This window comes from Miscanthus floridulus, chromosome 6, assembly GCF_019320115.1.
Source record: "Miscanthus floridulus cultivar M001 chromosome 6, ASM1932011v1, whole genome shotgun sequence".
Taxonomy (NCBI): Eukaryota; Viridiplantae; Streptophyta; class Magnoliopsida; order Poales; family Poaceae; genus Miscanthus; species Miscanthus floridulus.
In genome coordinates this window covers 142,058,563-142,082,974 of record NC_089585.1, presented here as the reverse complement: position 1 = coordinate 142,082,974, position 24,412 = coordinate 142,058,563, and the positions used below count along the sequence as shown (strand labels likewise).

At 43.6% G+C, this 24,412-nt stretch overlaps 3 protein-coding genes across 5 annotated transcripts; 1 reads left to right on the top strand and 2 right to left on the bottom strand.

The window, feature by feature from the left end:
* Positions 1–133: 133 nt before the first annotated feature.
* Positions 134–7,896, bottom strand: LOC136457181 (uncharacterized). Its single transcript, XM_066457224.1, has 6 exons — positions 7,756–7,896; positions 7,477–7,590; positions 6,558–6,726; positions 2,328–5,665; positions 685–849; positions 134–569 (listed from the first exon to the last, which is right to left on the bottom strand). The coding sequence occupies exons 2-4, from the start codon at positions 7,585–7,587 to the stop codon at positions 2,649–2,651; spliced, it is 3,297 nt and encodes a 1,098-aa protein (XP_066313321.1). The 5' UTR covers positions 7,588–7,590; positions 7,756–7,896; the 3' UTR covers positions 134–569; positions 685–849; positions 2,328–2,648.
* Positions 7,897–9,731: 1,835 nt separating this feature from the next.
* Positions 9,732–13,236, bottom strand: LOC136461397 (uncharacterized). Its single transcript, XM_066460707.1, has 5 exons — positions 12,271–13,236; positions 10,597–12,164; positions 10,355–10,514; positions 9,918–9,975; positions 9,732–9,835 (listed from the first exon to the last, which is right to left on the bottom strand). The coding sequence occupies exons 1-5, from the start codon at positions 13,042–13,044 to the stop codon at positions 9,732–9,734; spliced, it is 2,664 nt and encodes an 887-aa protein (XP_066316804.1). The 5' UTR covers positions 13,045–13,236.
* A 1,714-nt stretch (positions 13,237–14,950) lies between these two features.
* On the top strand, positions 14,951–22,843 carry LOC136459969 (uncharacterized). 3 transcript variants are annotated; one of them, XM_066459814.1, is made up of 11 exons: positions 14,951–15,405; positions 15,601–15,692; positions 15,858–15,977; positions 17,107–17,158; positions 17,244–17,301; positions 17,782–17,826; positions 18,455–18,631; positions 18,711–18,797; positions 18,909–18,998; positions 19,119–19,328; positions 19,409–19,648. In XM_066459814.1, exons 7-10 carry the CDS (start codon positions 18,523–18,525, stop codon positions 19,319–19,321), a joined length of 489 nt encoding a protein of 162 aa, XP_066315911.1. In that variant the 5' UTR covers positions 14,951–15,405; positions 15,601–15,692; positions 15,858–15,977; positions 17,107–17,158; positions 17,244–17,301; positions 17,782–17,826; positions 18,455–18,522; the 3' UTR covers positions 19,322–19,328; positions 19,409–19,648. The 3 variants fall into 3 exon arrangements, with proteins under 3 accessions (XP_066315911.1, XP_066315912.1, XP_066315910.1); XM_066459815.1 differs by lacking the exon at positions 19,409–19,648 and adding an exon at positions 22,826–22,843 and having other exon boundaries at positions 17,782–18,631; XM_066459813.1 differs by having other exon boundaries at positions 17,782–18,631.
* Positions 22,844–24,412: the final 1,569 nt, after the last annotated feature.

Genomic DNA, 24,412 nt, shown 5'->3' with positions numbered 1-24,412 from the left:
CTAATATACTGCTATCCACTATTTAGCTAACGTCTGGCGCCATAATGAGGACAACAGCGCTGGTACTCCCATCTGTCGTAGCATTTAGATGATTCTATTATGTAGCCGGACTGACCAATTTTTATGGCACTGGTAAAACATAAACGGAGTTCTTTTTTTAAAGTTTCTCAAACACACAGCTGCGTATCATTGATAGAAAGAAGAGAGTTACAATGCGCGCGCACACACACACTCAGAAGCACAGCAGAGGTAAACACTAATAACGGAGGTTGTCAGAGAGAAAAAAATACTAATTCTTGTGCAGCTTTCTTTTCCTCAAAACAACCGCCTCCAGAGTTGTCCTGAACTCCACTAGAACCTTAAACAAGATCTTGATTCTTCAAGTAATTCTTCCCATTTCTTAGGTTTGTGACCAACTGTTGCTTCATTGGGTCAACAACAACGTTAGTAGGTTGTTCCTCCAATTGGTGCATAAGAGTGTAAGTCGTGCTGTATGGATCTGGTCAAGTTGATTATTCAGTCGCCTAAATTCCTCCTTTGGCATGCTAGGCTGCTACCTGCTAGCAATCCTACATATGAAAAATGGCAGAGGAAAAATTATTAGTGACTAAGAAGCATCCCACTCCAACTTTGCATGTACGAAACACAATTGTACTAGTGAGTACATAGATTTGAGTGTCTTACCACGACCAGCAGCTCCTATTAGAGCGACCAACCACGGCAATGAGAATTGGCATATTGGCGAGAGAATTAGGTGGCTGGCGTGTCTCCTCTGATGCCTCAAGAGGTACAGCAAGTTGACATGGTTGAAAGTACAGTAACTTTCAGAAGGCCAGGACTTGCCACTTTCTGCAGGGTCAAATTTCAAAGGCACAGATTGGTCAATTATATCCATAATGCAGCACAGCTGAATGGAGAACATAATAGTATACTAAAGCAAAGGCAAGCAAGAATATGCTTCAGCAGTGAAAATGCAAATGCTCCCTCAAAGTTTTGTAAATGTACGCAAAATCAATGTTCAAAAAGGCGCTATTAGGCGCTCGCCTAGGCGCGCTTACGCGCTAGGCGGAGGGGTGCCGCCTCGCCTAAGGGGGTAGGCGGAAGAAAGGCGGCCTGACCGCAGATCCAGAGCGGCAGAGGTGGCGAGCGCAGCTTGGAGGAGGCTAGCGGCGGGTACGACCGGGAGGCAGGGCCTTTAGTCCGTTGCAGAGGAGTCGGGGATGTTGCGCGGAGGTGGCAGAGGAGGCGGAGAAGCAGGGACGGGGGCGGTGGCGGGTGCGAGCGGCGCAGAGGAGGCGGGGACGGGGGCGGCAACCAGCGCGGAGGAGGCAGGGACGGGGGCAGCAAGCAGCGCGGAGGACAGGAGAGGCAGGGATGGAGGCGGCGGGCACCGCGGCCAGTCGTGCGGTGGATGATACGAAGGGGTACGAAGGGATAGGGTGGGGGATGAAGTTAGAGACGGGGGGAATTCCTTGTGTGCCATTAAAAAAAGATCGCAATGCTCTGTGTGTTCTTGGAAAAGTTCAGCGGTCTTCAGCGCCACTGCTCTAACTTTTTTGTGCCCTCCATGCCACTGCTGTCAGTTTGGCCTCTAACGCCGTCAAACTGCAGGTGTGAAAAGACGAAAATACCCTTAAGTCTAAATATGTCATTAATTTTTTTGAGCATCTTAACGACTTCAAATAAAAAAACTCAAAACTAGAAAGTTGTAGATCTCGTCGAGATCTATAATTTTCATATAAAAATTATCTTCATTTAATTCCGCAAAAAAAAAGATATGATTTTTCTAAGATATATTAATCATATCAAATCATTTTTTTGCGGAATTAAATGAAGATAATTTTTATATGAAAATTATAGATCTCGACGAGATCTACAACTTTCTAGTTTTGAGTTTTTTCATTTGAAGTCGTTAAGATGCTAAAAAAATTAATGACATATTTAGACTTAAGGGTATTTTCGTCTTTTCACACCTGCAGTATGACGGCGTTAGAACCTGAACTGACGGCAGTGGCATGGAGGGCACAAAAAAGTTGGAGCAGTGGCGCTGAAGCCCGCGGAACTTTTTCAGGGGTACACATGGCATTACGATCTTTTTTAATGGCACACAGGGCTTGCTGCTCATATATGGGCTTAGGCTGCTTTACGGGCCTTTCTATACAACTCTCGGCCCATATGTGTCCTGTTTTTTTTTCTTTTCTTTTAGACTTTTACAGGTAAAATACGAATGGATATAGAACGCCTAGAAAAACACCTAGGCTCGAGGCTATGGGTCAACGCCCAGAAACAGCCTAGCACCTTCTTGAACTTTGGCAAAATGTATGTACATTTTGGTCAATGTGCCCTAAACCACAACATTGAACTCTGCACCAAGCCTCCGTTTCTTCATGATGCGCATAAGTTCTGCCCACTTTAGATGCAAATGCAACTATGTAAGCCCATATTGCTGCTTGATTGTGATCCACAAACTAGTTACTGGTGGACTCCAAAAGGATCACACAAACTGCCAAGGACCAATCGAAATACAAATGCCTCGAATTGAAGTTTATATTATCTATGATTCTACATATATCACAGCCACATCCACTGGGTTTTCAAGTGTAATGTTAGTTTGTCATGTCGATGACAAACAATCTGGTAGTAATTAGCTAAAGTGAGGACAACTTCTTCTCCAGTCGCTTTGCTGAGCGAAGGGCCTCCAAGGCCTCCGCCTGCTTCCCTTCCCGCTTCAAGTTGAGTGCCTTCTGTTTCTCCACCTTGATCTGTTCTTCAAGCTGACTTCTCTCGCTGTGAGGCTTGATGGTCACTGTGATGGCTGGTTTCACTTCCACTTTCTGTGGAGGCTGACTTTTTGAAGTCCGCAGGTGCTTAGGAGGTTGTGCACTAGAAGATTGCATGGATGAATCCATGTCGCTCCAACCGATGGATTTTAGGGCGGACATGATTTGAGGATCAAGAAGATCCTCCACCATCGCGTCGTTTGGTTCGCCTGACTTGCCTCCGGAGCTTGAACCTTGGTTGTCTGGCTCTTCCAGTTGGCTCTCTAGTTCCTTGGCCAGTTCAAATTCTGCATCTGCTTCTGCAATCTTTCCTTCTCTCCGTAACTTGAGGGCGTTGCGCTTGTGAGCTAGGGATTCACGTTGGATTTTGAGACGGTCTTGGCTGGACATTGCCCTTTGAGGTTGCATCGACTTGCTCTCTTGTGCAGGAGGGCCAGAGGCCACGCCAGAACTAGCACGTTGTTGGACCACGGTGCTCTGTTCCCCAGCAGGAGTAATGGAGTTATCACCACCATCCATGCTGTCTTGTTGAGCACCTTCAAGGCGTTTTTCTAAGAGTCTTGCCAGTTTCAGTTCTTCTCTAGCTTCTGCCATCTTCCCTTCTCTCTTGAAGGCAACTGCTTTTCTCTTATGAAATAAGATCTCATCTGTAAGAATATCATCTCCATGTGTTTTATGAGGCTCTTTACGAACACGTAGTTCAGAAGGTGAATGTGACCCTTTTTCAGATCCCACAGAATTAGTATAAGCTGGCCACAAGGCTGACGATGCTCCATCACTACTTTCCTTTGCCACATGAATTTGTTTAGAACCAGTTGTCTCAACCTGAAGTTTGCTTGGAGAATCACCCAGACTATCCACAGATATACCAGGTTCAGATCCATGCACCTGCAATATATCGTCCCATTTCATTGTTTTTGTTACTGAAGATGTGGGTACAGTTGCATCAATACTAGAGACATGCTGAACATCGAATTTATTTTCCACAATCTGATGTCCAGCAGTAGTAACACCTTGACTAGCAGTCGAGTTGATCTCTGCAAGTTGCTGCTCCAAGACCTTAGCCTTCTCCAGTTCCTCCTCGGCTTCTATGTTTTTCCCTTCCCTTCTGAGTGCAAGAGCCTTCCTTTTTATACCAAGCAATTCCTTCTGAAGCTGAACCTTAGTTTTTAATGATTTCTGATGAACTACATGTGAACAAATCGATGGGTTGTCATTTCTTTTTGCAGAATCAGTATCAACATCTTCCCACCCCATATTTTTCAGCATGGATAGCAATGCTGGATCCTGAATGTCATTGTCTGTAACCTCAGGTTCATACCCCTCATCAGCAAGATTGAGACTTGGGGGTTCAACCTTGTATGGGGGATTAGATGCAAAGCTCCTGGTTTCCTTTACTACAGGTGGTTTGGAAGCATTCTCAAGTTCTTCAAGCTGTTTTTCTAGAAGGCTACCTTTCTTCAGCTCTTCCTCAGACTCATCCACCTTCCCTTCCCTCCTCAAAGCTAGTGCCTTCTTCTTCAGAGCCAACAGTTCTCTCTGAATTGCTAGCTTACTTCTATGTGCCAATACAGGTCGTGCAGTCATCCCTGCAAAAGTGACATCTTCTGCAAGCATAGTTTTCTGTCCCTCTAGAGAAGCAACCTTTGATTCTGGCTCTTCAGTTTCCAGATCCTTCTCAAGTAGTTTTGCCTTCTTAAGCAAGGTCATGGCTTCTGCAACATTACCAGACCTTCTGTTTGCAACAACCTCTTTTTTAAGAGCAAGCACTTGCTCCTTTAGCACATCTTGATTTGAAGAAGAAACAGGCTCATGATGTTCCAATTGTTTGTCATCCTCCTCACTCCAGCCAAATGATTTTAGGGCAGCAGCCATATCTGGGTCATTCATGTCATCATCCGTAACATCAAAGTGTCCATCAATGGCAAGATCATTAGAGGCACCCAGAATTTGTTCAAAGTTAAAAGCAGGCAAGTTTGGATCATCCATCCATACGTCATCATGCTTATCATCGTCCATGTTCCGAATAATGGCAGCCAAATCATCATCCGAGTCTTCTGCTTCACCCAGAATCTCCTGTTCCTCTAGTTGTTTTTCCAAGATTTTAGCCTTCTTCAGCTCTTCTTTTGCTTCAGCAAGTCTACCTTCCCGCTTCAGCAGTAAGGCTTGCCTCTTCAGAGCATTAACCTGAGATTTATCAATACCACCTGTTTTTTTGCCCTCTGATGATTTAGGGGCCACCTCTCTAAGAAGCTGTGACAGCTCTCCTTCCACACTCATAGGGGCTGCCTTCGTTTCATCACGAAGGTCTGCATCTGACAAGCCTAGGTCTCTAAGCTCAGAGGCAAGATCATTCTTTTCTTTCTTGACCCTTTTCCCAGCTGAATACTTTTTTGTTTCAGACTCATCAAAACTATCAGTCGTTGGGGTACTAACTGCAGCAGCTACATTCTCAGCTCTTGTAGCCATTCTCCGGCTCTTTCTCAATTCTAATTCAAGCGCTGCAGCTTGCCTCTCAAGTTCTTTGCCATGCTTGAAAACCCGCAGTGCTTCATCCGGTTTACCTTCTGATTTCAAAGTTTTGTACCTTTTCTTCTCTTCTACAGCTTGTTGGCGCAACTCCTCTGGGGTAAAAACAGATGCAGTGTTGTTGAGGTCAAAATCATGTGCTTCAGCAGAAAGTCTCTCATCTCCATTTGTGTCCATACTCAAATTAGCAGTAGTTCTTCTCGAACTGGATCCGGAGGAACTGGCACTGATTGCACTTATCCCAGGAAACTCAGAATTCAGAGATTCCTTGCCAGAAACCTGGATCTGCACTCCACAACCTCCAAGAATTTCACTTAGAATTTCATCTTCTGGTTTTGAGGTTGCTTTTGTGGTAGCTGTGGAAACAGAATGAAAGGGTTTTTTTAGTTAGACCTTTCGCACATAATTCCACTACAGATTTTTAGCTCCCATAGATCCTATTTTGACAAATTTGTATGTGCAATACAGTGATACAAAATACTGCATACAACATAGAACTATGAAGAATGTATCAAAGACCAAAAATATTTCATTGCAACCAGTTAGGCTGTTAGGCACTTGTAGCTAAAGGGCGTACCCAGTGCAGAGAGCTCCCGCTCTGTGCGGGGTCTGGGGAAGGGTGTCAGTGGCAAGCCTTACCCTCGCCTGTGCAATGCGAGGAGACCGCGACTCGAACCCGAGACCTTCCGGTCACAGGCGGTAAGACTCTACCGCTTGCACCAGGCCCGCCCTTCTGTTAGGCACTTGTAGCTAACAAATGATAAACCATAGAATAAAATAATTTCTGAGATAGAACAAGATATTGCTAGAAATGTTTAATTCTTCATTAGTGACAAGCTGCAAGCACCATCATTACTCATTAGGGTATAGACGTATAGTGACAATAATGCATCTCTGTTTCTGAGCTTATAGATATAGGCATATAGCTCCCATAAAGCATAGTTAAATGTTAAAAAAAAAACTGAAATAGTATGAACCAGCCCGAACTTTGTACAGGACCACCCCATGATCAAATGTGCTCTATATGATGATGATAACCAAATTGGTACGTAAATTGCATCTTCAATAGAATCCATGCTGATAGTCTGATTTTTTTTTATCAACAAGATCTTGATTGCTATCAGTTTATTACGATTTTCAAAAATATACTAATTAAATACATTTCACAGCAGTATCAAGTATCAACCAAATCACAGTTCTTCACTGAAACACATATCAGATCAAAAGGATAAGCAAAAGAAAATAGACCTCTTGCAGCTATATTTTTGTGTCCATATCTCAATTCATAGCGTGCTGCTTCCTCAAGCTTTTTGCAAGGATCACAGATTCTAACAGGTGAATCGCCCTGTCCACGTAAAACCATCCTTTGCTGGGTGCAGCTATTGCAGAATACACCCCCACATCTTCGGCAATGGTGCTACATCAGTTTATCCAAAAGTTAACACAGCCCCTTATGAGACCATAAGGTTACAACAGAGTTCACAGTTTAACTGAATGGCCAATGGCATGTTCATAAACACCGTGAAATGGTGAACGCAAGCATATTAAGTACTCAAACAAGCAAGCGAGATATTTCTAAACAGTATATTTGAGTTTCAGAACTTCATGATAGACCATATTTACCAGCAATAAATGACTAAAGGAAAAACAATGGAGAACATATCTTGATTCCCCCACACAGCAAGGTTTAAAGCAAAAACAAATCGAGCTCCAGTCAAACTGTGATCTAGCCATGGGCAGCGGCAAACAATTTTCATGGCAAGCATGGGCAAAGGGAGTCATGAGTGTCAGGTGAGAATGGACTCTAGAGACGTAAGGTCATGATAATACTAGAACTGGGGTGACAAGGTCATCTGTAATGAGACATGAGACCAAGAGAACATCAAGGTCAGTATCTTCCACTGCCAGCAGATGATTTCATTAATCAACAAGTTCGTTTATCAACTTGCTTTGTAGTCCAACACAGGGTGAGTTTCGCTGATTGTGGAGCTGGAGCATGTAACGTAAACAAGGTAACTGAACCAAAACATTATGAATCCCACTGAAATAAATAGTTGTACCAAGTCCAAGCATGATAGTTTTACGAGACTATGGACTAATAAATTTACACTTTTCAGAAACAGAAAAGGCAGGAGGTGAGCCATCGCTGCAAGGGGATTTGATTTACCTTCCTAGTAAAAAAGGTAAACTGAACAGAACAGCCCTGGCAGTGAGGTGCATCCACCTCCCAGGTGGCGCCTCGCATGGACGGCATCGAAGGCAACCGAATATTCTCCATAATCTTTGCAAAAAAAAAAACGAAGTCAGTAGGAACGCACAGCACATTACATGTATATAAACACTTGTAATTTGATCAGATCCGGAAACAAATCGCCAAATAAACCTTAGGGTTTGAGTGCTCGATTTCGCACAGCAGGAGGAAGGGGAAAAGAAAGAGTGTGAATACCTGGTGGGTGCCCGTCGCCGGCGAAGGGCTCCTCGACGACCTGGGCACCTGGGTGGAGTAGAGCGGCGGTGGCGTGGCCGTGGCGGTCGCCCAGGGCCAGGGGGAGTCGTATGCGCCACCCCACCATAAAGAAATGCGAGATCAGCGCGCGCTGTCAAGTCAGTGATGAATGCCCGACTTTGGATTATTTTCGACCGTTTATTTCCAGATGGGCGGTTCAGATCCCATGCTACAGTGCCGCCACTCACGCCGGCCGGTGTAGTGACTTTGCTCGTGAACTGCTAAGACTGTGTATGGATGCAAGTGTATCGACTCTAATTCATACGCGATGGAGTGAATTGAAACGAAACTTAATTCCATTCCAATCCGCTAACATATGTGGATTGTGATAGATATATGTATATCAAATAAGGTCTAAGTTGAAAATTTCGTGCCGAAACTGGAGACGGAAATGATGAACCTTTTTTTGTATATAATGAAAAGATGTTCTTTTAAAGATTTTTCTAATCATATATGGTGATTGCATGATTGGTGAATGGTGAATTGGCATTGCTGTTACGGTTCATCGATGAGCTATGTGATCTATGGACTTTGAATTGATATAGATTGGATTGTATATGTCATGGGTGTTTTTTTTTCTAGGGTTTTTTGAAAAGGTGCCATTACAATTCTTGAAGATTGGAAATATACCATTACAATTCGTCTAATCGCAAGCGTGCCATTAAAATTTTGCGATACTTTGAAATATACCATCGTATACGCCCGACGAACACTTGGGCCCGCTTGCAGGCATCCGTGGCATATGGTCGACCGTATCCGTTTGTCGCCCGTCTTCATCTAAACGGCGCGGTGAACGCCACCGTCTCCACCTCTCTCTCACTCGCACTTTCCGCACTTTCCCTGTCTCTCTCCCCGAGCAAGAACCCTAGGGTTATCTCCCGGCAGCGACTTCGGCGGCGGCGGCAGCGACCACCCGACGGCGACGTAGCAGGCCAAGGCGACGGCGCAAGGGGGCGACTCGACCGCAGGCAAGGATGAGCTCGAGCTCCACCGCTGCTGGCACTCGAAGGATGCAGTACCCCCTACTGGACTGTCCCGAATGCCATGTTCCTCTAATCAGAATCGTGAGCAAGCAAGAGCGCTCGAAGGATGTCCCATTTGTCAAGTGCCCGAACAACATAAAGGTAGGCTTTGTTGTGTTAATACCCTTGAATCTTCATTGTTTGGTTTCTATTTGACTGATTTAGGGTGCGCAGGGTGATCCAACAACTTGTGGCTGGATCCGTTCGGAGGAGCAGTACGAGGCCTGGTTTCTGAATCAACAAAAGGAGCAGCAGATGCAGGACCAGTTGCCCCTTCGTCATCAAGTTGGGGATGGTATTGGTGATTTCAAGCAACAGCTCCATGAGATGAGGCAAACACTGGACATTGTTGTTCAAGACATTTGGAAACTGAAAGCGCAAATTGGAGACATGCATTCTGTTGTTCCTAGTCCAGTTAGTAATGCAACACAGGACATGGGTAATAAGAAAATGCAGATTGTGTTAGATGTATCTGTTGTAGTAGGTGTCCTTGTTGGTGTACTGGTAGGTGTAGTTGTTGCCCAGATGATGAAGTGACTGTAATGAAATTGATCAGCATTGTGCTATGTTTTTTATGAAATTATGTAAGAATTCCAGCAGCATCTTGTCTTGATTTTGGATGAGGAGAACAAGGGCTAGCAACATTCAGAGTAAAGTAGATCAAAGCACACAGACCATAGCCACATGATAGTAGTGAAAATACAATAGAGTTCAATTGCTGATCTAATCTGCAACATCCATAAACTATCAGAACCAGAAAGTTAGAAGCAATTTAAGTAAGCACACAATAAGAGTAATATTGCATGAACCTGATCTGCCCTCTCTTCAATAGACTTCTTGTCTCCAGCTCCATCAAGAATAACAGTGTTTTCTATTGTGAATTATACAGACATGCTATTTTGAATTATACAAAGAAACAAAATGCACAACAGAAACATCTGTTTTCTCCAAAACCAGGAGCTTTGACAGCACAGACCTGAACACCGTTCCAATTAGAACTACAGAAATGGTACCAAACACAGAAACTTGACAAAACCAGGAGCTTTGACAGCACAGACATGAAGTACGGAGAGATGTAACCTCTGTCAAGTTTCATACCCTCCACAACTTCCAGCTCATTATAAAGGGTGTTGCCGTCCTTTAGAACATTTAAATCAGTAAATTCAAACAGCACAACGCAGAAAAGAGCAATTTGAGGAAGCCAGAAAATACAATAGTTCAAAGCACACAGACCACAGCCACATGACAGTAGTGAAAATACAATAGTTCAAAGCACACAGACCACAGCCACATAACAGAAGTTTACTAGCTGGCAAGTTGGCAAGTTCAAATGCCTCAATACATAGTAGAGTTTACTAGCTAAGCAACAGAAGTGCCACATTACATATTAGTAGTTCATAATCATTACAGAATGATCATAAGATGGCTATAGAGTTCACAAAAGATGTCCCATGCTACCCATCAAGCATTGCAGATTGTGGCTACTTAGTACCACTTGCTTGTGGAGCAACAAAGACCAGCTGCCTGATGCTGCTAACAACAGTTGGTGGTGGTGCAGCTGTTGCCTTCTGTAGCTTTTTTTTGATAGGTGTCTTCTTCTTCTTCTTAGGATTAGTCTTCTTCTGAGTCTTCTTCTTCTTCACCTGGGAAGGTCCAGCGACAACAGTTGTTCTCTTCCTGCAGTGGAATCATAGGAGTAGATTGGTAATAGGAAAAGATAATTTGGAGCAAAATGGCAACACACAAGTAGTTTGAATACCTTTTTGAAGACCCTTGTCCTATTTCTCCATCCTCCCCTAGTTCTGGGAACTTGCAGGTCTTGGCAAAGTGCCCAAAACCACCACATCTCTTGCACCTGACCTTCTTTTGAGTGGCCCTCTTCTCCAAACTCCCTCTAATTCTGACAACCCTTGGTCTGCCTGCACCTCTGCCCAGTAATGAAGGGTACACTTTGAAGCCAAGGTCGACAATAGGCCACTGTGACCTATCTGGGATAGGCTCAACCCTGTCTTGGTAGGCTGCCTTAAATCTAGCAACAGAATAGTAGTCGTGTACATAATCCTGAATCCTTATCCCTCTGTTTGAAAGTATCCAGGCCAAAGCATGCTTGCAGGGCTTTCCAGTCACCTGCCATTCCCTGCAAGAACAATTACGGTTCTGTAGGTCCACAGTGTGCCTCTTCTGATTGTTCCAGTCATCCAAGAGAGTCACTTCAGCAATGTCATCGTCACTGACTTTGACCTTGACCACTTTGAGATGATTGCTGATCAGGTTAAGATCCTTTATCACACCTAGTAGGATTCCATCCTCCCACTGCCTAGCAATCTTCTTCCTCAAATATCTCTTCTCCATTATTAGCTCTCTAATTCTATCTACCAGCTCATGTACAAATAAACCTTTGAGGTGCTTCACCTGTGCATTGAAGCTTTCTGACACATTGTTGGTCAAATAATCACACTTGTTGTTTTCTGAGAACCCACACCTATACCATATCCTGCTGTGGTGAGTCTGAAGATACTCTATACTTTGAGGAGCAAACTCAGCTATCTTGTGCATGTGGAACTTGAATAGGCCTTCAGTGTAGCTTCTAGCAGCAGGATATAGGTGGTCTGTGATTACATCACCAGAATAGTGCTTCAAAAAGTTTTGGTACAAATGTCTCATGCATTCCCTATTCTCAGCATTTGGAAACACTGCACCCACTGCTTTCTCTAGGCCTTTGCATGCATCTGAACAAATTACAAGATTTGGTACATCACCAATTGCTCTAGAAAGTTGTTGCAAGAACCACTTCCAGTTATCTTCAGTTTCTGAGTCAAAAATGCCATAAGCTATATGATACAACCAGTTATGTCCATCTACACTGGTTGCTGAAGCTAGCTGACCTCTGTACTTACCATGCAGACTAGATGCATCTATACCCACAAATGGTCTGCATCCAGCCAGAAAACCATCCACACAAGGCTTAAGAGCAACAAACATTCTCCTAAATCTTTGCTTTTTACCAATCTTATCAAGCTCTATCTCTATTAGGCTACCAGGAGAGACATGTTCAATCTGAGCAGCCCAATTGAATAGCAACTGAAAACTTTCCTCATATCTACCATGGATTTGATCTATTGCTAACTTCATACCTGACCAAGCCTTTGAATACTTCAGCTTGATGCCATAATCATCTTCCAACTTCTCCTTGCAATCCTTTGCACGTTTTGTTGGATTTTTCTTGAGCCAATCTCCCAACCTGTCTGCACACCAATCTTGTGATGCCATCTTTCCTACTACCAGTTTTGTAGTTGGACAGTCGTGATCTGATGGAAGTACTTTGATCTGCACATAGAAAAGAAGTCAGGTCAAGCAAATAGAAATGTACATAGAAAACAAGTCAGGTCAAGCAAATAAAAATGCACAAATAAACTAGTGCATGGTCAGTTACCTGTATTGTCTTTTTATCATGTAGCCTAGATGCATGTATGCGCCAAGGACATCGCTCAGCCTTGCACCTTGCAATATACCTTGTTGGGTCTGTTTTGATACCAGCTAACTCAAAGCCTTTAGTCACAGCGTAATGCCTGATAGCTTTCCTAAATGAAACAATATCAGGAAATAACTCCCCCTTCTCAATCTTGGGGTGCTCTGGGTCATGGATCACATGGATCTCTTCAGGGTCTGCATCATTGACCTCTGTCTCAGTAGGAAAAGCATGAGCATCATCATTAACAGCATCATGAGAAACATGTGGAGGTGAATTACTATGAGGTTGTGAACTGCTATGTGGCTGTGTTGGTGGTATTGGCATATACATTCCCTCATCATCATAACCCACATACTCTTCATCATTATCAAACATATCGGGCTCCCTGTCAGGCTCAAGTTCAGGCTCAACTTCAGCCTCCATGGGAACCTTTGGTGCATCATCTGCCTTAGATGATGGCTGGTTAACATTACTGTCAGTAGGGATTGCATTGCCAATGTCTGGAGGAATCACACATAAAGGTTCTAATGCATCAAACTGATCAACAGAGGCAACAGATTGATCAAACACTCCTACAACAATCTGGCAACGCATCTGGTCCTTATACATCTCAAATATGTCATTCATCTGGAACTGGTTTTCTAGTCTGACATCTTCACACACCCTTTTGTCATAGTACCAAGCAGTTGGGCACTGAGTACGAGACCATTTGACAGCATTGCGCAAGCTGGTCATTAGTAACTCAAATGAAAACGAGCCTATCTCCACATCCCACTTAATCACAGAGCCCTTTGTGTAAGCTTTCCTACCCAAAGAGTCTATCGTACAGAATGCTTCCACTTTAATCTCTAGAGAAAATAGTGGAACCCTAGCATCAACCAAATCACATCAAAATGTGCACTTCTCCAGCGACAATGCATAAATCGAGGCCTAATCTACTCATCTCTGTGCTCAGCAAGGAGAGAAAAAGTACCTTTCGTCGCCGTCCACCATCGGCGACCCGCGCGGGGACGCGTCCGCCATTGACGCGCACGCTACTCCATTGCTTTCCTTCGACTGGCCCCCTTGCGCCGTCCCCTTGGCCTGCTGCGCCGCTGTCGGGATCGTCGCCGTCACCACCGCCGAAATCGCCGCCGCCACCACAGCCTAGGGTTCTTGCTCGGGGAGAGAGACAGGGAAAGTGCGAGTGAGAGAGAGGTGGAGACGGTGGCGTTCACCGCGCCGTTTAGATGAAGACGGGCGACAAACGGATACGATCGACCATATGCCACGGATGCCTGCAAGCGGGCCCAAGTGTTCGTCGGGCGTATACGATGGTATATTTCAAAGTATCGCAAAATTTTAATGGCACGCTTGCGATTAGACGAATTGTAATGGTATATTTCCAATCTTCAAGAATTGTAATGGCACCTTTTCAAAAAACCCTTTTTTCTAAGTTCTAAATTTCTATTGCTGTTGTTAGTTAATTTCTACGCACTGATACGTGCGCGCAAGAGTATGGGTTTTTTTTTTAATGAGAAATATTTGACTGTTAGCTCGCGCGCCCCTCAAGATTTAACACCCAACTCGCATGCCTTTCAAATATAACTCTAGGCACGTCGAATTCTTTCGATCCGAGGGATTTCACTCTTTTCTCTTCTTTTCTTATTTCCAATATATCCTTTTCACTGTTGATGGCACGAGAAAAGACCATATTGCCCCTCCCTGGAAAGAAGGAAACGCTTCGCTTCCTTCGCTCGGACGCGAACAACAGTCGCGCGGGTTCGCGACTCGCGATGGAGAAGGAGCCGCTCGACCAGCCGCCGTCTAGATCCGGCCACTCCGACGCTGGTCCATCAGCCACCGTCGCCCCCCACCAGCCGCTCGACCAGCCCGCAGTTGTCCCCCACTCGCCGCGCACCCATGCAAAGCGCGCCCAAGCCCGTGCTAGGGTTTGGGACACGGCTGTAGGGGCGCGCGGCTGGCCACCGCCACCAGGCGTGACGCCGGCATCCTCCTTCGGCGATGTAGCGCGAGCGGACTGGAGAACCTGCGAGGGAGCGTGAGCATCCGTCCAAGTCTTCAAATTAGAGGGAGGAGCAGTATGGTCTTTTCCCGTGCCATCAACAGTGAAATGATATTATATATATATATTAGAAATAAGTAAGGAGAGGAAAAGAGAGAAATTCCTCGGATCAAAAGAATTTGCGTGCTCAGGGTTATATTTTGAAAGGCATGCGAATTGCGTGTCAAGTCTTGAGGGCGCGCGAGAGTCAAATATTGAAATTTCTCTTTCTTAACTGGTATAAATTTCTTCCTAACGAGTATAGGCAACATATCCATCATTTGATAAGAAGCAGTGGGTAAAGTGCCGATTAGGTAAGGAATATCTCTTTAAAATGAGACGTCAGGTACTCTAAATATAGAGTCAGATGAAACCACTGGATTGGCATCCAAAGGCACCATGCCGGTGCAGTGACCGACATGATGCTATATGGTAAAGGCCTCTCTTTTATTTATATATATATATATATATATATATATATATATATATATAATTTTTATTTATTATTATCATTATTATTATTATTATTATATCTCTTATCTCTTACATACAACTAAAAAGAATAAAAGGAAGACAATTTTTTGGTGTGATATTTTTTTGGGGTCGCCCTTCACTCCCTTGCGATACCGCGGCTCCGATAGGAAGGCGTCGTACGCCGAGAAGGAAGGTGGGATCGCGGGTCATCGTTCCCTTCCTTGCGCCTCCGCGGTTCCGTGCGAAGATAAGGAAGGTGGGATTGCAATCACCGGCGAGGCAGTCACGCACCATCACCATCGAGCGATCGGCCTCCGCGACTAAAACAACTTTCCAGCGCACATTAGCCGTGAGACTACGCCATCGGTGAGACCTCTCCACCGTCCGCGACCATGTATGGCGCCGCGACCTGCGCCTCCGCCGCCTCCACACGTCACCCTCGTGAGCAGCCCTAGCCACTTGCCCCGGCCCTTGCGCGCCGCCCTCACCTGCAGATCGCCACTCCTCCTCGACGTTGGCCGTCGCACACGGCGACGACGTCGATTTGATCCCAGAACCCGTCGCTGCTCGGCGACCAGGTGCATACCCGTACCCCTATGTACACCACGCCGGCACCGGCAGGCGGCGGCGCTCAGATTAGCGTTGGCATTGGCCACACACTGCACATGCTTTTCCGTGTGTTCTCAAACTTTTTGAATCGCCTGCGGCATGCATGCACACCGTGTACATCCTTCGTTCGTTCTGGGAAAGTATTTGAGCGTCAGGCATGACAGGGAGAAGACACTGAATGGGTGATGGTGAAGTTCGGCCGGAGAAACCCCTCCGTCGACGACTGGATCGCCGTCTTCTCACCAGCTGTTTTCAAGTAAGTTTAGACGTATACAAGTTTATTAATATACTCGTACTAGATTGTAACACATCAAAATCGCTATTATATATGTGGTGGTATATATGTAGCTCGTCAGCTACGTGTCCTAACCCTTCTTTCACTGAAACATCATGTGTTGCTGCATGGGTGCCGTACGTGCAGTATCAATACGCCAACTACTCGGCAAACTACATCTCCTGGGGCAAGGGCAGTGTCCGGTTGCAGCTCATCAAACAACGCTCTGACTTTGCCTTCGCCCTCTTCACCGGCGGCCTCGACAACGTACGTGATTCAACAGGACCATTATCGTTTCTATGTATCAAATCTCCTACAACTAAAAAGAACAAAAGGAAGATAATTTTTTCGCACTTTGCAGTCAAACTGGACGGACAGCAGGAATGCTTTGCTCTATGAAATGTTTAGGGTCAGAAACTATAAGTGCAAATTTATTTTATGGTATTTAGATGCAGACATGATTATCTACAGGGTTGTAACTCCAAATAAAAGGGCCTTTGCAAACAGTCCATGAACGTCTCAAATTTTCATGCACATTTGAGAGCCGAAGAAACAATGATTGGAATAGGTTTACTGGTAAACTCTGGTTGCTATTCGAAGTGTAGACTGCAAATGGTGTAAATAATTTTAATAAGCTTGCAAAACAATTCAAGTGAACAAAAATTCTATGCCATGTTTCAAACAAGGCTGATAGCAGAGAGGCCGAAAAGGAGTGATCTGAGTTTGTCCTCTTCAAACTAGGATGCTAGCTGCTGCTATTTATACCCAAAAAAAGTTGCTACTGATTACTTAATGTAATTAGACAGTGAGGACTGAAATGGTAGAATGTTTGATCTTCTGATCTTTTGTTGTTCGTTCAACACTCCATATTTTATAGATTTGGTCACGTGCCATCCAAGTTTAAGTAAAATTTCACAAGAGACTTGAATTAAGGTTATTCAGAACTACATGCTTGGTTCAATGATTTACAAATTCTTGATGCAGAGCTAACAACTAAAGCAACAAATTCTTGTGCAGAGCTAACCATAAAAGCAAAGAGCAAGCGGAGATAAGGGTTAAAGCAAGGAATTCCTGTGCCGAGCAAACCATTAAATTATAAGCAGCAAGGCTATGCTTTAACAAGTTCCTATGCGGAGCTAACCGAGTTCTCCAATGTTGAATCAATGTTTTTCAATCCTTTGTATACCATAAGTAGTATGTGTTATCCCTTGGTTCAGTAATAAATTGCAACAAGTTATCAAGATAATTTATTGTGGTTTAGTAAAACTTGTAATGATGATCCCTTGGCCACAAAGCTCTAAATATATCTAGGTTTATTCAGAATAAGCTTTGTTTACTTGTAGAATTAAGTCCACTATATAAATACAGATACTAAATAATTTTCTGCCACCTCCAGTGTTTGGAGCTGACACAAGTATGCCATTGACTCCATCTCAGCCATAGCAAAGGTGATTCATTTCTTCTCATGCGCTTTGTTTATTTATAGAATTAAGTCCATTGTACAAGTGCAGATACTAAATAATTTTGTGCCAGCTCCAAAGTCTGGACCTGATACAAGTACGCCGACGACTCTATCTCAGCACTAGCAAAGGTGATTCATCTATTCGCATGCCTTGTGATTACTAGCTCGCTACCTGATAATGAACATAACACTATCTTGCAGTTGTTAAATAAAAAATGATTTGGTTGTAATCATGAGAACGCACTGATACTTTGATTAATATATGATATGTATATGATTAGCTTACTGGTCATAAAAGCACTGCTGTACCTTTTTTTTCAAGGTTACTTGCTAAAGAGTGCAACAGGCCCATTATCGCTTATATATGTATCAAACTTGCTAGATGATCACGGTAGAGTTTTCTCTGTTAGAGTTCTGCAAAAAGCCTTGGCTCCTTAAAATTGAGCATTATCTGGCAGCGCTTATTGTGGTGATTATCTGCCAGTTCTGCAAAAAGTCTTATATGCTGAAATTGATTTTAATCTAAAATTGTGATCACTGGAAAATTAGTAGTTGTTAATATACCTCATCTGCCATCGGATGTTGCTGACGTGGCGAATTAATTTTCAGATCAGGAGTTGGAGATTGTGCTGCTCTGCTTAAAGTTTGGAGAAGGTGAAGTTCTGGTGTTTCCCTGCTTGTTAGCGTCTGCACTTTTGAGTTTCTATCAACTACTCCTATGCGATTTTTGTCTTCTCAATCTGCCACAACAACCATGGCTGGGCAAAAAGCCAAGGCTAATTAGTAGTTGTCATCTGATCTGTTGCATATGCATCAGCAAGTATCCAACTCCATGCCTCTTCTTTTCAGATTGCATTTGAGAGGCAGGGAATGTATGCAAACAGCCACATGTGCCCACCACTTTTTTTTTTCAAAAGTCAAAGCACTTCCTGAATACATTTCTAAGTAGTAAAACATGAACAAAAATATTCAGATATAGCAACGATACTAAATTTATGGTCTTTTCTTTGATTCTTTATTTCCCCTACAACCACCTAGCTTGCACTGCTTTTCACTTGTCCATATTGAATTGTGCACATTATTTCAAAGGCACAGTATTGCTAAAAGTGTTTGGTAGTGTTGATGGACACGCCAAGGCCAACCGGTGATCGGGTACCTTTGCAGGACCTTACAAATACAACACATGGAGATATATAAACTTTGACAGCATCTCTACATGTTCTATGTTTATATGTTTTCAACTTCTCACCAAACTTTATTGAAGGGAATCATACAAAATCAGGGTTGGTGCCACTAGATGGGCATCGTAATGAGCAGAAGAGGCAGAGGGAGAGAAAATGGTATGCAACAATGTCTAATGAAAAGGGGACTGAAAGAAACAAAAAATCCCTTCAGAGGTATAAGATGAGTAACCAAGAGAATGTTGATCTTGAAAACAATATGGCTTCCCATTCAATAGGTATGGAGGTATTGTTGAGTGTCATTGTGACTGCCATTCGTGTTTTAATTAATAACAATTATTATGTTTTGTATTGCAGATGCGAATACACATAATGAAACAGACGATAATAGTGACTGGCTCCATAGGCAGTCAACCTACAGTAATGACTTTCAACAATTATCAGGTTACTTATTCAGCTAATAAAAGTATTTATTGGTACGGCGCCTGAAATTATCGTGTCGTCATAGTTTGCTTATTGTATGGTTCCATTTTAATTATATGGTTATATTTGTAGATGGTACGAAACCTTTTAGTTGCATTGGTGGCACTGATGACGTGCATGACATTGATAGTGAGCAAGATATCAGCACTATTCATAAAACGGGTACACTTTTGTATCCATTGCCTGATATTCTTGTGAATCGTGCCTGTGTTAGTTTCTTACAGGTGTGCTTAGACACCATCCTAGCATGCGTTGATTAAGATGTCATTCCATGATATATAGGTTCTCGATATGCACCCAGTCCCATCAATCGGCTTGTCACGTGTCCAAAAGAGCGTAAGCATGATCGTGATAGAGCAAGAAAAGCTACAATGTCTCTTGAAGAAAGGACACTACTAAATAAGAGACGACGTGAATTGTATGCACAAAAAAGGCATAAAAAGTATGCAAAGATGCTACAAATGACTCCAAAGGAGACTTGCTAATCAACAGGTATAGCAAAACTATTGATTTCTTTACAGTAAAAAATTTCGTGGTGCCGCAGGATACTTATTATATCAATAAAATTTTAGACGGTCCTATCCCTTTAAGCATCGGAGGAAACGAGGAATGACCCCCTCTTGGTGATATTGACGATAGTTTAACTGAGACGGATATCAACACTATTCATGAAATGGGTATGCCTTTATAGAATCGTGGCTTTGTTTTTAATTACTAAAGGAGTTTGAACACCATTGTACCTGACACTGTTGTGTAAAGTTTATTATCACACAATTTGAATTATTGTGTGTCCTTCATCGATTAGACATTGAGACCGTACGTTTTCTTATTACATTTAGGTGTTGTAAATGCATCCAATTCCTTCAACAATATTGTCAAGTGTCCAAAAGAGCGTAAGCGTGAACTAGATAGAGCACGACGGGCTGCACTGTCTCCTGAACAAAAGGCGCTAATAAACAAGAGGCGGCGTGACTTGTATGCGGCGAAGAATGCTGCAAGAAAACTACAAATGACTCCACAAGAGAAGAAGTTAAAACGAAAAGAGAGCAATAAAAACTACAAAATGATGGTGAGAGAACACCGAGCCAACAATTTGCATCCGGACTCAATCGCCATGGAGAGCCCTCACTTTAACCCTCAGCTTATTTCCCCTTCTTCACCTCAATCGCCTAAAGCACCTTCACACGATATGGAATTACGCGAATTGACGGGCACGCCCGTTGACATCGCGCCGACTATAGTTCAAAATCTAGAAGTCCAGACCCCTAAAGTGGTTGTGGCACAGACAATACATAGGCATCGAGTGACCACTGGAAGAAGGGCTAGAGGGTGTGCAGATGGAAAGTGCAATGATTCGAACGACCCGACTGAACCGAGTGTGGTTTACAACGGTAATTAGCCTTGATCACTATATATTATCGGTACTTTCACCTTTCGCTCTCCTATTAAAAAACTCACCTTTTCTTGCTACAGATGGTGTCACCCAGGAAACTCCAGTTCCACCACCTAATAATTGCACAGGTACATAGACACAACCGTCTATAGTTGATGGTACCTCTTCAATGCCTCCAAACGGTGCACAAGCTGATATACCAGACTCTATGGTCGAGGATGGTATTTTCTTTATTAAATTTATCCATTTTTTGTTCTTTTTGTATGCCATTATGTTTCTCTCATCATATATGTGTCCGTGTTGCACAGACTATGATGAGGATGTGATATTTGAGGAGGACGAGGAAGAAGATGAGGCATACTTTTTCGCCGAAGAAGGTACACCGCGTAGTAGTCAAAACAATTTTTTCACAAACTTTCTTTCAACGCGTAACACATCAACATTTTGTCAGAACACGACGAGGAGGGAACTGATGTCGAGCTAGATCTCGACATGGATGAGCAAGAGAACAGTGAGCCTGATGTCCTGGATCCATACGACAGGGTTTACGCTAATGTCCCATTAGAGTCGCACATGCTACCGTCGGTGCCGAACTGTGAGCACTGCAACGCAAAGAAATTCGAGGGTGAACCGCCCGGATTTTGTTGTCGGGGTGGAAAGATTCATCTTTCAACTCCTGAGACACCACCAGAGCTCATGTGGTTGTGGTCAAGCTCGGACGCTGATGCTAGGCACTTTCGTGCAAACATCAGATATTTCAACGACCACTTCTCTTTCACTTCTCCGTACTGCCACCTAGATCGTGTGACCACTAACATGCGAATCTGCGGTGTCTACATGTTTCGTGCCCATGGTCAGATTTACCATAACATACGATCATTTGGTAAAGAGGAGGGTGTCAAAAAGAGACACCTTGAGCTTTATTTTTATGACGACGATCCATCCCTCGAGCATCGGATGAGCAAGTGCCTTGAGCAATGTGCCCAAAAAGACAGAGACGTTATAGAGCATTTGGTTAGTATCTTTAATGGGAATCCCTACTCTCAGCAACTAAGGAGTATGGGACACGTTGGAAACCTCAAGGATTACAGGGTCAAGTTGAACCTTGACCAACGGCTTGACCAGAGAACATATAACGTGCCATTGACATCAGAGGTGGCCACCGTCTGGGTTGAGGGGAGTGAGCGTCATGGCCAATTCGAGCATTGTGTTCTCCTACAAGGGAGGGATCGGTCTATACACGACATCCGCTCATATAATGCATGCTACGACCCACTTTCATACCCAATGTTCTTTCCAATGGGTGAGCTCGGGTGGCACAACTGCATTCCAAAAGTGGGTGTGACTATGGCTCAAGTTGATCGAGCTCGAGCAATCCGCAAAAAGCGTGCTGAGAATGGTGACGATGATGATGGAGGTAACTTGAACTCTTTTCAATAATGCAATATAAACTCTTTTCTATTAACTCATGATACAAATTCGAACAATGTCTCCCTGTAGAACCTGTTGTGAATACACGTGTCTCCATGCGTGACTACTACTGCTACAAGTTCCAGATGCGGCCCCTGTGACAAAATTTTGTGTCGTCGCTCTGCCCGTCTGTGCGAATTTTTTTTGCCTCCCCCGCCCCCTCCCCCTCGCCCCTAATGCCGCCTCCCACCCCGTACAACTCCCCCACTCCCTTGACGTCTCCTCTCGTACGCGCATGACTCCTCCTCCTCGATGTCTCCCCCACGGACGAGGCACCAGCCCACCAAGCGAGGGAGCTGCCCATTAGGTGAGGGCGTCGACTAAGGCCACCTGCCTCCGGCATGGCAATACAGGCCTCCCGCCGCCAGCCACCAGGGCGCAGGGCCTGTGCTCACTCTCTCTCATAGCGACTGCAGACCATCGCAACAGCCCTACGCTAGGTGCCTAGGTTTTCATCGGGCCCTTTGCCATGTCTTCGCCAGACCCTTCACCGGTGACGAGCATCCAACAGGTATGCCCATCCCTTCCCTGCTCTCTCTTCTGTGCGAAGCCGAGGACCCAAACCCTAACTTAAGCTATTTGGTGTACTCAGATCTGATCTAATATCAAGTCTACCAAATTCGATTTTCTACAAAAGTTATCAAGTGTGCATATGTCCACCATATCCTTTTACTGGATCCGCCCCTACTGTTGGTCTTGGTTTTGTTGATTTGCTCTGTAGTGATTGGAAGGTTTAGGGATGAACTACCTTGCGAATCCAACAGAAGCAATTGGATAGTTTGGTAAATTTACTAGCAGAGGCAAGCAGGTACTGTTGCTATTCACCTTTCACTCAGTTTATAATAGCAAAATTGCTGATAATTTTGTCTCGTCATGATTGACATAATGATTTGTACCCATACCTCCAGCTAAACTATGTACTGACTACTTAATTAGTTCTGGCATCTCAATAGTGTCTATAGTTTAATTATTCGTCCATAGAAATAGACCATGTTTTCTACACATTACGATTTGTGAATATATAAATTGTTTAATTATTTGTTCGTCCATGACTCAAGGTCCTATGTCTTCTTTGCATTTGATGAAATGCCTAACACATGACATTTTTATATTGCTTGTCTTATAGAATAGCAAATAAAGAATCTTGTGCACGTGCTCAAGGGACCATCTCTGGTTGTCTTCATCCTCTCTCAAACACGATGCAAGTACTTGACAATTATGTTGGTATTAAATAACATATGATCTACTCAGCATGTATAATTGGTGTTTGTTGTTTTTTTCCATTGCAGGAAGGAGCGGTTCCTCTTGCTCGTGGTGCTAGTGCCACATAGGAGGTGTCCTTGGAACCCCTCACCCCAGCGCTGCTGCTTTAGTCTGCCACACGGTTCCAGTAACTGCAGCACCCGCACTTCCATGACGATCAGCATGGTCCGTTCGAAACCTACCTGTCCGTGCGCACACTAGCCAGGTGAGAAGTTGTTCTGAGTCGTTAGTTATCATTTGGATGAATTACATGATGTGCTCCTTATTACGTAGCATATGTATCTCTTTGAATTTCTAGAGTGTGCACGTGATTGCAAACTTAAATGCATTACTTCGCGTGATTTGGCTATATCTGCCAAAATCCAGTAGAATTAAGGTACCTTTCAATTTTGAACCACAGATGGTTGCATATGATATCTTAGAGGGGAGGGAAGCTTATGTAGCACTGTATGGGAGTGTTTGCTGAAATCCCCCTTAATTTCACATTACAAAGATTAGACAAGTGGACATGAACAAAAACTTAGGCAGGGGAAATTCAATTTCTGCAAGCAAGAGCAATTGCATTTGCTATTGTTTCTCTATGACACATGTCCATATTTCTATTTCTTCCGGCCTTCTAGATGTCCTCTCTTATGCTGAAGATAACAACAATAGGTATATATTAAGGGAACCAGTCCATCATATTATTTCTTGTTGGACTGCATGTTTTTTTTGTTGACATGAACAACATTGGAATTTACAAGGAGTCAAGTGCAATAGTATGTTTGTTTATATTACCTCTACCGTGATGTCAGCATGCCATTGATTATTATCCTTATTCTATGCTCCTCAAAGCGAAGTGATTTTATTATAATACTAATTGAAGCCTGATTGGTATTCACCTTCTTATTAGGGTCTGGAAGAGCGAGGTCCAGAAAAATAACTCTTTGTTGAGAGTGTTGATCTTTAGTGATGGAGAAGTAGAACCAAATCAAGAGCAAGTCGTCTAGAATCTGCCTTCCTTGGGTTGGGGAGTACGTTAGCTCTCCTTTAATCTTCTTCATGACCTTTTTAAAATTTAACGATGTGTTTAACTGTTTTTTTATCGAGTATAGGCCTAATTATTACCTCTGTGGTTATATGTAAGGAAAGATCTGGTTCACTGCTGGTGCATTTTGCTTAGGCAGAAGGCTGATGAAACATATTGTTGCATGTAATATATTGAAAATCATTTGGAGCTTTTAGATTTCCTTGCTGGTTGGTAAGGCTTCTTGGTCCACGTTCGAGCACTTCATTTTGTTCAAATATCTTCTTTTTAATTTTTGCCTACAATCTCTATAAAGACCAGTAATTGAATAGTTGCCACCGTCAAAGGATTGAATTTTGTAGCAGAGTCACCATGAGTGTCATCGGAAACAAATCATTAACAAACCATGAGTGTCATTTTCTCAGGTGTCCCTTGCACTAGAGC

Bases quoted from the DNA above. Each gene is read 5' to 3' on its own strand.
- LOC136457181 (XM_066457224.1), bottom strand. From the start codon at position 7,587: ATGGAGAATATTCGGTTGCCTTCGATGCCGTCCATGCGAGGCGCCACC. The intron at 6,727-7,476 runs GTAAATCAAATC...AAACTGATGTAG, and splicing joins TTACCTTTTTTACTAGGAAG to CACCATTGCCGAAGATGTGG. The intron at 5,666-6,557 runs GTCTATTTTCTT...CTGTTTCCACAG, and splicing joins CAAAAATATAGCTGCAAGAG to CTACCACAAAAGCAACCTCA.
- LOC136461397 (XM_066460707.1), bottom strand. From the start codon at position 13,044: ATGACCAGCTTGCGCAATGCTGTCAAATGGTCTCGTACTCAGTGCCCA. The intron at 10,515-10,596 runs GTATTCAAACTA...ATTCCACTGCAG, and splicing joins GGACAAGGGTCTTCAAAAAG to GAAGAGAACAACTGTTGTCG. The intron at 9,836-9,917 runs GTTACATCTCTC...CCATTTCTGTAG, and splicing joins GGGTATGAAACTTGACAGAG to TTCTAATTGGAACGGTGTTC.
- LOC136459969 (XM_066459815.1), top strand. From the start codon at position 18,523: ATGTCTAATGAAAAGGGGACTGAAAGAAACAAAAAATCCCTTCAGAGG. The intron at 18,632-18,710 runs GTATGGAGGTAT...TTTGTATTGCAG, and splicing joins TATGGCTTCCCATTCAATAG to ATGCGAATACACATAATGAA. The intron at 18,999-19,118 runs GTACACTTTTGT...CATGATATATAG, and splicing joins CAGCACTATTCATAAAACGG to GTTCTCGATATGCACCCAGT.